The sequence below is a fragment of the Cuculus canorus genome, chromosome 13, assembly GCF_017976375.1.
Source record: "Cuculus canorus isolate bCucCan1 chromosome 13, bCucCan1.pri, whole genome shotgun sequence".
Taxonomy (NCBI): Eukaryota; Metazoa; Chordata; class Aves; order Cuculiformes; family Cuculidae; genus Cuculus; species Cuculus canorus.
The window spans coordinates 10,728,657-10,739,445 of record NC_071413.1 but is presented as its reverse complement, the minus strand read 5'-3'; the positions used below and the strand labels follow the sequence as shown (position 1 = coordinate 10,739,445).

At 57.8% G+C, this 10,789-nt stretch overlaps 2 protein-coding genes across 5 annotated transcripts in view; both read left to right on the top strand.

The window, feature by feature from the left end:
• Positions 1–735: 735 nt before the first annotated feature.
• On the top strand, positions 736–7,414 carry SLC38A7 (solute carrier family 38 member 7). 4 transcript variants are annotated; one of them, XM_054078755.1, is made up of 11 exons: positions 736–891; positions 2,226–2,666; positions 2,895–3,093; positions 3,181–3,325; positions 4,067–4,165; positions 4,912–4,969; positions 5,260–5,374; positions 5,634–5,781; positions 5,864–6,063; positions 6,310–6,364; positions 6,458–7,414. In XM_054078755.1, exons 2-11 carry the CDS (start codon positions 2,400–2,402, stop codon positions 6,558–6,560), a joined length of 1,389 nt encoding a protein of 462 aa, XP_053934730.1. In that variant the 5' UTR covers positions 736–891; positions 2,226–2,399; the 3' UTR covers positions 6,561–7,414. The 4 variants fall into 4 exon arrangements, with proteins under 4 accessions (XP_053934730.1, XP_053934731.1, XP_053934732.1 ...); XM_054078756.1 differs by lacking the exon at positions 736–891 and adding an exon at positions 1,339–1,603; XM_054078757.1 differs by lacking the exon at positions 736–891 and adding an exon at positions 1,621–1,804.
• Positions 7,415–9,438: 2,024 nt separating this feature from the next.
• The window catches only part of CNOT1 (CCR4-NOT transcription complex subunit 1), a 56,201-nt gene continuing 54,850 nt past the window's right edge, over positions 9,439–10,789 (top strand). The window contains exon 1 of the mRNA XM_054078631.1: positions 9,439–9,594. The gene's annotated coding sequence lies outside the window, so the exon portion shown is untranslated. The remainder of the gene's footprint in view (positions 9,595–10,789) is intronic.

Below are 10,789 nucleotides of genomic sequence, written 5' to 3'. Positions count from 1 at the left end.
CATAGAATCGTTTGGCTGAAAAAGACCTTTGAGTCCAACCATACCTGTTCACTACTAAACCACATCCCTGCGTAACTCACCTACCCACCTTCTCAACATCTCCAGGCATGGTGACTCCACCACTTCCCTGGCAGCCTCTGCCAGTGCCTGGCAACCCTTTCAGTGAAGAATTTTTTCCTAACATCCAATCTAAACCTCCCCTGCTGCAACTTGAGGCCATTTCCTTTCATCCTATTGTTCCTTAGGAGAAAAGACCAGGACCCACCTCTACAACCCCAATTGAGGTCTCCTGTCAGGCTCCTCCAGGATAAACAGCCCCAGTTTCCTCAGCTACTCCTCATAACCGCTGTGCTCCAGATCCTTTCCCAGCTCCATTCCCCTTCCCCAGACATGCTTCTCTCAGTGTCCTTGTACTGAGGAGCCCCAAGCTGAACACAGAATTCGAGGTGCAGCCTCACCAGCTCCAAGTACAGGAGCAGAATGGGTTCCCTGCTCCTGCAGCCCCTCCAGAGCACAGCAGCCCCGCTCTCTGCCCTCTCCCCTCTCTCCCCTTGCTGCCCTCTCCACCCTCCCCTTTTTCTCCTCTCTCTCCTCTCCTCACCTCTCTTCCCACTTCTCCCTTCTCTCTCCCCTTCTGCCCTCTTCTCTCTCTCCCTCTCCTCTCTCCTCCTTCTCTCCCCTCCCCCCTTTCCCCTTCTCTGCTCTCTCCCCCTCTCTCCTCTCCCCTCTCTCTCCTTCTCCCTCTCTCCTCTCCCCACTTCTGTCCTCTATCTCCCCTCCTCCTCTTCTCCTTCTGCCCCCTCCCCTCTCCGCGGTGCCTACATCGCCCGGCGTGCAGCGGGCGGGGCGGGGCCGGGGCCGATCGGAGCCGATGCGGGGTTGCACCGCCCGGTGAGCGGGGCCGGGGCGCGGTGGTTCGCGGGGGGAGCGGGGCCGTCGCCGTCGCCGAGTCACCCTGGGCCGGTGCTGCGGCAGGCATCCTCCATCCGCCCCTTCGGCTCCCGGGCGGGGACGGCAGCCTCGCTGCCCGCAGCCCCGGGGACCCGGCGCCGACCCCCTGCGCTCCTGCCCGCAGGAGAGGCTCCCTTTCCCCCCTTCCCTTTCCCCCCTTCCCTTTCCCCCCTTCCCTTTCCCCCCTTCCCTTTCCCCCTTCCCTTTCCCCCTTCCCTCTCCCCCTTCCCTCTCCCTCTTCCCTCTCCCCTTTCCCTCTCCCCCTTCCCTCTCCCCCTTCCTTTTCCCCCTTCCTCCTTCCCACCCGCCTTCCCTCTCCCTCCATCCCCTTTCCCCTTCCCCCATCCCCCTTCCATTTCCCCTCCCCTCTTCCCTTTCCCCTTACCTTTCCCCTTCCCTTTCTTTTCCTCTTTGCTTTCCTCTTAGCCTTCCCTTTCTCCTTCCCCAGAAACCTCGGGATTCCCAGCACAACCGTGTGGTTAAAATAGCGGAGAAGCAAAGGGCAGGCTGGTCAGGAAGAGTCCCTGGATATGCAGTCTAGGAAAAAAACATGTTTCTCTTGAAAAGAGGATTCCCTTGAAAAGATGTTTTCCTTGAAAAGAAGATTCCCTTGCCAAGAGATTCCCCTTCGCAAGAGGTTTCCCTTGGCTCTGTAGGTCCCCACAAAGCCTGGTCAGGTTGTGAGGGTTGTTCTCCTTCAGCTCGGAGACATTGGGATGAGATGTGTGCAGTGCCACTTCTAAGGGCTGTGGTGCTGGAAACACCAGGTCTTCAGGTCCCAAAGCTCCTGAGACACCTTGTGCTGGTGGCCACCCTGGGCGTGCATTGGGAGCGGCTGATCCTGCTTTTCCTGGTGACGCAGATTTTCTGCTGTGTGTGTGGTTCGCTCCCATTGAGCCCAGCCTTGACCTTTACCAAGAAGCACGTGCACGATGGCTCTTGCAGAGCTTGCAGGAACTGGGGTTGGAAACGAGGAAGCAAGCTGTGATGCTGGGTCTCGTGCCTGCAGAAAGACGAGTCCTGCCAGCAGGCTGCAGCTCCCCAGCCCCACAGCTGGAGCTCAGTCCCCTGTTGGCAGCGGTGTCCTTGCTCTGGATTCAGGGGACGAGAAGCAAATTCTCCTGCTATATCTCTGCTGGTGTGAGGATATCTGGGTGCTGTGACCCCAGGAGGTTCCCCAGGGAACTCCGTTCACCTGACCCATCTGATGCTCAGGTTGTCACTTGTGTTGGTGTAACTCAACAATCACTGTGTCCTTCTTCATTCTCTCCTAGGAGCAGTGCAGCGCCTGATCTCCACACTGCCGTGGTCCCAGCCTGCCCATTCGCTGCCCTCCATGCCTGATGGAGGCAGCGCTGGCGGAGAACCCTCCTCAAGGCAGCAGCTGAGCCTGGTTCAGAAGTGCTAGTGGGACGTGGTTGGTGGCTTGGGCCACCCTAGGAAGGACGATGGCTCAGGGCACTGGGAGCATCAACAGCGACTACAAGGATTGGGAATGGAGTGCCGATGCCGGAGAACGTGCCAGGCTCCTGCAGAGCCCCAGCGTGGAGATGGTGCCAAAGAGTGGAGAGAGCCAAGGAAATGGTCTGGGGGCCACATCGGTTTTGGGAGCTGTCTTCATTGTGGTCAACGCTGCCCTTGGGGCTGGGCTGCTCAACTTTCCTGCTGCCTTCAGCATGGCTGGAGGGGTGGCCGCTGGCATCGCACTGCAGATGGTGAGAGGTGGGGAGGGACAGACCCCTGTCTCACCCTGGGAGGGAGTATGAGATGATGTGTGGAGCTCCAGAAAAGGCCTAGGGTGGAGCTGGCTCCTGGGGAGGAGCCCTGTTGGGTGAGGTGCACCAGAGATGCTCAGTGTGTTTGGGGGTGGCTGCCTGGGGTATTTTGGGGGCCTCATCATGCTGTCACTTCAGTGTCCCCTCCCTGTCTGTTCCCCACCCCAGTGCATGCTGATCTTCATAATCGGAGGCTTGGTGATCCTGGCGTACTGCTCGCAGGCCAGCAACGAGCGGACCTACCAGGAGGTTGTGTGGGCTGTCTGCGGGAAGGTGCCTGGCGTGCTGTGCGAGGTGGCCATTGCCGTCTACACTTTTGGCACCTGCATTGCTTTCCTCATCATCATTGGAGACCAGGAGGACAAGAGTAAGTGTGTCCCATGGGAAAAAATAACCAGGTACTGTCTCTTTGGGTTGAAAGGGACAACCTGACTGACCTGGCTGTCTCCCACAGTCATTGCTGCTCTGGTGACGGAGCCTGAGGAAGCTGGGAGCGGCCGCTGGTACGTGGACCGCAAGTTCACCATCAGCATCACTGCCTTCCTCCTCATCCTGCCACTCTCCATCCCCAAGGAGATAGGCTTCCAAAAATATGCCAGGTGAGTGGAGAGAGCCCTCTGGGGCTGGGAGCTGGGGTGGGCCAGACAGCACCCATCTAAGCACAGTTCCAGGGGACAGTGAGTGCAAATGCTGTGGTTCTAGTGCTGTATCGGCCATTTGTCCTTGCGGGTCTGGGATCTCCTTCTCTACCTTGCTGTGCCTCTGTTTCCCCATCTGAGAAGCAGAAGAGCTGTTGAGCGCCATGTGGCTACAGTAACGTGCTCTGGGGCTTGTGTCTCTCCTTTCTTCTTGCCGGAGAAACTGGAGAGAGCTACTTTCAGCTGTGTTGTCCCGTCTTTGGAGTTGGCCATCCAGCAAAAAGGAGAGCCAGTAAGGGTATCTGGGTGGGTGGTCTGCAGGCCAGCCCTGCTCCACCAAGCATCTTGGTGTTACCTAGCTGCTGGACCTGGACCAGGGCTACCAAGGAGTGACACTTGGTTAACACTCACCTCTTTCTCCTGCCCAAAACTGAGCCCATCCCCTTGCTGGCAGCCCTGCCACTCACAGCAGCCCAGGATAGCCCCTGAGCACAGTGGGTTTGCATTGGCATCTGCTCTAGGGACAGCGGGTGACAGGGCCTGGCATATTCCCGTGGAAAGAGAGAGCTGGGGTGGTCCTGGTGGGAAGGATTAGCGTGGCCTGGTCTGTGCAGGGATGAATGTGGGGCTGGAGAGGCTGGGAGGAGACCCTCCACAGAGCGGGGACGTAGCATGCCGATGGCCTTCTGTCCCCTCTTGCAGCTCTCTAAGCGTGATTGGCACCTGGTACGTCACGGCGGTCATTATCATCAAGTACATCTGGCCCGACAAGGAGCTCACACCTGTGGAAATCCCCACCAGGTGCGTGCAGAAGGCACGATGCTGATGGTGGCCATAACAGCACTGCAGAGCCGAGCAGGGGTGTGGAAGCGAGGGCTGCAGAGGCTGGAGGCAAATCCTTCATGAGTTGCATCCCTGGCCCCAGGAATGCTGCATGTTGTTACCAGAAACTCCTGAGTGGCTGCATCTCTGCGTGTTTCAGAGGAGCAGGTGGCAAAGGAGAGGAGAAATACCTCTTGGAGGTCCCCACAGCTCTGTTACAGGTTTTGAGGAGCAGTGATTGACTTTTAGCTTCGACGCAGCTGGGCCCCGAGTTCCTCATGCAGTGCTTGCGCTCACCTAGGGCTGTGTCTATTTTGGGATGATTTTGGTTATTTCCTTGGCCCCGTGGTTATTTTCTTGCGTAGCCTCTGTGGCTTGTCCCTCCCTCGCGGTGTGGGGACATTCCTGGACTCAGTGCAGGCAGCAGGAATTTTAGGGCAGAGCAAAGTTTAGACAGTTTTCAGCATTCCCCAAGTGGTTCCTTATATTTTTACCAATTATTTTTATCTTTTAAGTCCTCAGTTTTGTCTTGGTTCTGTCTTGCTGAAAGACCCCAGTCTTCGGGTACTGCCAGGTCCTGGGAAAACCTTGTTCCATACAAGGGCATTGTCATGGGTGGGGAGGCAGGTCAGCAGAGGAGCAAACCCATTGCTGACCTTCCCCAGGGTGCTCGGCTGGGGGCATGGTGGGGGCTGGTCTGATGGTGGGTGTTTGTCTCCTGCCAGCCCCTCCACCTGGACAGCTGTCTTCAATGCCATGCCCACCATCTGCTTTGGGTTCCAGGTAAGGCCACAAGCCCGGCACTCCCTTTCCCAGCCTGCAGCCACTTGGGTGAAGAACCAGGGTGGTCCCAGTATGCTTCCCTGGGTGTTCAGCCAAAACCCTCTCACATGTACTCCCCAGCTTGGAAGGCCAGGGCAGCCTGTCCCCGACTTTTCTTCTCCAGTGACAAACCTAGGGGTTCAGAATATCACAACAAACCCAGGGATATCACGTGTGAGATCTCGTGTGGCTCCCTGTGACTCTGGCTCAGCCCATCATGTCCCCCCTCTCTCTCTCTGTGTTCCTGGCAGTGCCATGTGAGCAGCGTGCCTGTCTTTAACAGCATGAAGCAACCGGAGGTGAAGACCTGGGGGGCAGTGGTGACAGCAGCCATGGTGATTGCCCTCTTTGTCTACACAGGCACTGGTAAGTGAGGATATGCCATGTGAGCGTGGCATGGTTCTCAGAGGGGCTGTGAGCTTTTGGAGGGCAGGGACCCAGCCCATGGCAGGGAGGTTGGAACTGAATGATCTTTAAGGTCCCTTCCAACCCTAACTATTCTATGATTCTATGACCTTCTGGACAGCAGAGGGATAGAATGTGCTGTATCCATCCAAGGCTGGTCCCTAAACACACATGCAGGAGGCTTGTCCCCATACACCACTGACTGCCCCCTTCCTGGTAGGTGTTTGTGGCTTCCTGACCTTTGGGGCCAGCGTGGATCAGGACATCTTGCTGTCCTACCCCTCCAATGACATCCCCGTTGCCCTCGCCCGGGCCTTCATCATCCTCTCCGTGCTGACATCCTACCCTATCCTGCACTTCTGTGGCCGGTGAGTGCTCGGGGGAAGTGGGCTGGAGTGGGCAGGAGCAGCAGCGTGGGGAGAACCTCCTGCCATGGGTCTGTGCCTGCAGGGCTGTCTTGGAAGGTCTCTGGCTCCGCTACACTGGGGTGACGGTGGAGGAGGACGTTGTTCGGGAGCGGAGGAGGCGCTTACTTCAGACCATCAGTTGGTTCCTCCTGACCCTCCTCCTGGCTCTCTTCATCCCTGATATTGGCAAAGTCATCTCTGTCATTGGGGGCTTGGCCGCCTGCTTCATATTTGTCTTCCCAGGTAGGACATCATGGGATGCTCAGGGACTAGTAGAGGTCTCTTAGCTTTGTGTCTGGAAGAGAGAGGGAACGAGATGGAGACATAGGATCCAAGAGGTCTTTAGAGAAGGATGGAAGTGTGGCATGGGGTCAGTTGACAGCCCAACTATTTTGACTTTCTGCTCCATAACAGGGAGTGCACCTCCATGGTTCGTGGGATATCTGCTCAGTGCTTTTCTGGGTTTAATTTGCCTCCTCTCCTTTTCAGGGCTTTGCCTGATCCAAGCCAAGCTCTCTGAGATCCAAGAAACCAGGGCAATCAGGTAACCAAAACATGCTTCCCCTCTCCCCACCTCCCCTGCAGATGTGGGTGTGAAGTTCCCCTCTAAACATGTCCTGTCCTCCTGCATTCACAGCTGGTGGGCCCAGGTCAGCTACGGGGTTTTCATGGTCACCCTTGGAGCCTTCATCTTTGGACAGACCACTGCCAATGCCATCTTTGTGGATCTCACAGCCTGACTCCTCCTCCAGGCTGGACCGCACTGCTGCTGCTGTGGGGATACATATTTCCCCTAGGACCAAAGGGAAGCAGGGAGAAAACATGTTGGCATGTTGGGAGGATCCAAAAGGAGTGTTGTAACCTGGGGCTTGGCTGAGAGAGCCCTGGGGTGGTTTGTATCTCATTGTCTTAATGCACCAGGCAGTCAGGCTTCTCCTCTCAGCCCTGACTCCCTGGTCAAGCCAGTGTATCACTACAAGGGGACCTGTAGTCCAGGCCAAGCCCTTTCTGCCCCTCTCGGGCAGACACCACTACCTTAGGCATCACTCAGGGGTTGCGGCTGAGGTTTGTGAAGGCATGCTGCTCTCACCCGTGTACCCCTGTGCTAGTGGAGATCTGCTCCATAGCTTACAACTCCTCCCAACATTGGAGGGAGATGGTGATTTCTTGCATAAAGGGAATGAGTAATCATGTTTATCAGACAGGACAACATCCCTGTAGTCCTCTTCTATGTCAGTGTTTGGTTTGAACTCTGTTTTCCTGTGGCTCACCTGGCTGGTCTCCTGCCCCTACCCTTGCATCTCCCTCCACGTGGGCTGCTCTTTCTGTTACAAAGTGGGACTGTCGCCTTCAGCCTGGGTTTTCTTTGAAGATTAGGACCACCTCGGGGTGGGTACAGGCAATGTTTCACCTGCCAGGCTAGACGAGGTGCTGTGGCTGCATCGACCTACTGGAGACACTACACTAGAGCAAAGGTCTTCTCCAAATTTCCGATTCTGTTCTTCCTGGAGGTGACCAGGGAATGGGGACTGGGCCAGGTGTAGATTTTAATGGATGCTTTGGAGATAAAGCAGTCAGTATTAATCCGTTTCATGTTGTTCCTTTGGTCATTTAGACTCTCTGTAGCTGGTGTTGCTCTGCGCTGTCCCTCCATTGCCTGTGTGGATGAAAGTTTCACTTCTCCTTTCACTGGGTTGAGCAGTTTCCCCAGCTGCAGATTGGGTTGGGGGAGTAAAACCTCAACAGCAAACTGCTCTTGTTCAGTCTTTGAGTTCCCCTGTTCCTTGTTTGGCTTCTAAAACCCTGGGGGAGGGAGGGATTCATGTGTATCTCTGATGTGGTCGAGCTCAGCTTTGTACTTTGCATCTCCTGCATCTTCCAGGAGTGGCCCAGTACTAATTACAGTGTTGTCCCCCTCGCAGATGCTCCTCACAGTCCTGTATTGAGTCTGAGGTCTGCAAAGCAGCCCCCTGCCCTATTTCATTGGCATCTGCCCCCTTTGAAGTTTCCACGTAAGGTTCAAAATAAGGGTTATCTTGACCTCCCATCCTTTTTGGCTCCTGAAGTGCTGGCCAGACGCTGGTCTTCTGCAGCCTTCATTGTTTTGTTCTCTACGTATCACAAAACAAGGACTTTTACTGTTCATGCTAGCAGGTCGAGGGAGGGGATTTGCTCTATTCTGCTCTTGTGAGACACCACCTGGAGTCCTGCATTCAGTTCTGGAATCCCCAACATAAGAAGGATATGGAACTGTTGGAACTGGTCCAGAAGAGGCTATGGAGATGATCCGAGGGCTGGATGACCTCCCATACAAGGACAGGCTGAGAGAGTTGGGGTTGATCAGCCTGGAAAAGAGAAGGCTCTGGGGAGACCTTAGAATCATAGAATCACCAGGTTGGAAAAGACCTCCTGGATCATCGAGGCCAACCATTTATACCTGCCACTAAACCATGTCCCTGAGCACCTCTTCTACCCCTCTTTTAAATCCTTCCAAAGATGGTGACTCCACCCCCTGCCTGGGCAGCCTCTGACAGTGCCCCGTGACCCTTTCTGTGAAGTTTTTTTTCCTGATATCCAGCCTAACCCTCCCCTGGCACAGCTCGAGGCCATTCCCCCTTGTCTGTCCCCTGTCAGTTGGGAGAAGAGGCCGGCTCCCTCCTTACAGGTAGTTGTAGAGAGGGTCTCCCCTCAGCCTCCTCTTCTCCAGGATAAACAATTCCAGCTCCCTGAGCCACTCCTCTGGTACTTCTTCAGGTACTGGAAGAGCAGAAAGAGGCTCCAGGAAAACTGGGGAGGGACCGTTTACAAAGGCATGGAGTGAGAGGATGAGCGGGAATGTCTTTAAATCGGAGGGTGTAAGATTTAGATCGGACTAAGTAATTCTTCACTGAGGGCGGTGAGGCACAGGTTGCCCAGAGAAGCTGTGGATGCCCAATCCCTGGCAAGGTGTTCAAGATTGGATGGGGCTTTGAGCACGCTGCTCTACCGGGAGGAGTCCCTGCCCATGCCAGGGGGTGGAACTGGATGGGATTTATGGCGCGAGGAGGGTCGGACAGGGCGGGAAGAACAGCGATGCGCAAGGGGAGGGGACAACCCGCCAACACATGCGGGGCGCGGGCTGTACCACTGCGGCGCGGGGACTAGGGGTGAGCGAGACCCGGGCCGTACCATTGCGTACTGGGGGGGGGTGGGCTAGGCCGTACCACCGCCGCGGGGCGGCCCGCACCGCTCAGGGAGGGGCACCCCCGCCCTTCCCATGACTCCGCGCGCTCTTTGGCGCCACTTCCCCTTCCCGCCCCGCCCCTGCGCAGCGCCCCGCGCTCATTGGTCGCCCTTTCCGGCGCTTCGCCCACCTCTCCCCGTCATGCGCATGCGTGGGGCGAGCGGCTCGACAGCGCTGGTTGGCTAGAACGGTGTGAGGTCCTCGGGCCGCTCTCGGCCAATGGGCGCACGGCGCTGGCTGCGCGCGCCGGGCGCGGGAGGGCGGGGGGCCGTCCCCTCGAAGGTCACGCGGCGCTGATTGGGCGGCTCAATCGCGGCGTAGCGCTCTGACTGGCTCAGCCCCAGCCTGGGGGCGGGACCTAGAGCGAGCCCCGCCCTCCCCCGCGCGCTCCTCCTCCCCCCGCCGCGCCGCGAGGGGACGGGGGAGGGGAAAGGCCGCGACGCGAGCGCGCGACCCCGGCCGCCATTTTGTAGTGAAGCGGCGGTGAGTGGTGAGAGCGCGGTTGGACCCGGCCCGGTGCCCCGCTCCGGTACCACTCCGCGGCCCTTGAGGTGAGCAGCGACCCCCCCCGCGCCGGGAAGGGGGGCTGGGGCCGCGCGGCGGGGCCGGGGGGGGCCGCACGGCGTGTGTGCGGGGCCGTGACCGGAGCTGGGCGGGCGCTTCCTCCGGGCCCATCGGTGTGAGGCGATCGGAGCGGGCCCGGCGCTGCGAGCCGTACTCGATACCCTTCTCGTTGTGGGCCGGGGCGCCCCAGGTGTGGGCCCAGTTCTCCGGGACTGCCTGAGTTACCGATGCGGGTCAGGGCTTCCTCAATACGGACTGGGGTTCCCCGTGCAGGCTCGGTTCCCTGCGGCCGCCTGGGGTTCCCGGGCCCGTCTGGGGTTCCCGCTGCGGGCTGAGGCTCCCCGGGCTCGCCTGGGTTACCGGGCCGTCTGATTCCCCGGTGCGGTGCGGGTTCACGATGAGGGCTGGTGTTTCCCGGGGCCGCGTGGGTTCCTGAGGCCGCTGTCTGGGGGTCAGGACCCTTGCTGGGAGCGCGCGGTCCTGGGCCGGTCCCGGCAGTTCTGTTCGGAACGGGCCCCGCTCCGCGGCGCGGCCGGGAGCAGGCACTGAGCGGAACCAACAGAGCCCCTGCAGCTGGTGCTGTATTCGCCGCAGAAGCGAGGGAACGGTGATAAATTTAGCTCTAGGTGCCCGTTTTGAACCCCCTGCTCTGGAGGAAGCGCAGCAGCCGTGCTCGGAGGAGGTTTTTTCCCAAGGGTGACAAAACAGGTGTGACACCTGACAAGTCACGCTTGGTGCGTGTAGCCAAGGTGTTTCCTGTTTCCAGGATGACTGTGTTGGCACTGACCAAAATTATAGACGGGAGGAGTTGGGGTGAGGTGACTCTCGTGAGCAGGAAACAAACTGAGTTAATCACAGACTTGTTTATCCTTTCTAGGCTTCTTATTGTCTCAGGTTTTCCAGCCTTATGCTTTCCAGTTTGCTCTTAACTGTTGATGCTGTTGGCCTGGTGTCTCCTAACCAATCTCACAGCAAACCTGCATCCTATCTGTCTCTGCTCTTTAAAGAAATCACAGATTGGTTTTGGTCGGAAGGGACATTAAAGCCCATCCAGTTCCAACCCCCTGCTGCAAGCAAGGACACCTCTTACTGTATCAGATTGTTCAAAGCCCTGTCCAACCTGGCCTTGAAACCTCCAGGGATGGGGCAGCCACGACTTCTCTGGGCAACCTGTGCCAGTGC

Bases quoted from the DNA above. Each gene is read 5' to 3' on its own strand.
- SLC38A7 (XM_054078755.1), top strand. From the start codon at position 2,400: ATGGCTCAGGGCACTGGGAGCATCAACAGCGACTACAAGGATTGGGAA. The intron at 3,326-4,066 runs GTGAGTGGAGAG...CCCCTCTTGCAG, and splicing joins GGCTTCCAAAAATATGCCAG to CTCTCTAAGCGTGATTGGCA. The intron at 4,970-5,259 runs GTAAGGCCACAA...TGTTCCTGGCAG, and splicing joins CCATCTGCTTTGGGTTCCAG to TGCCATGTGAGCAGCGTGCC.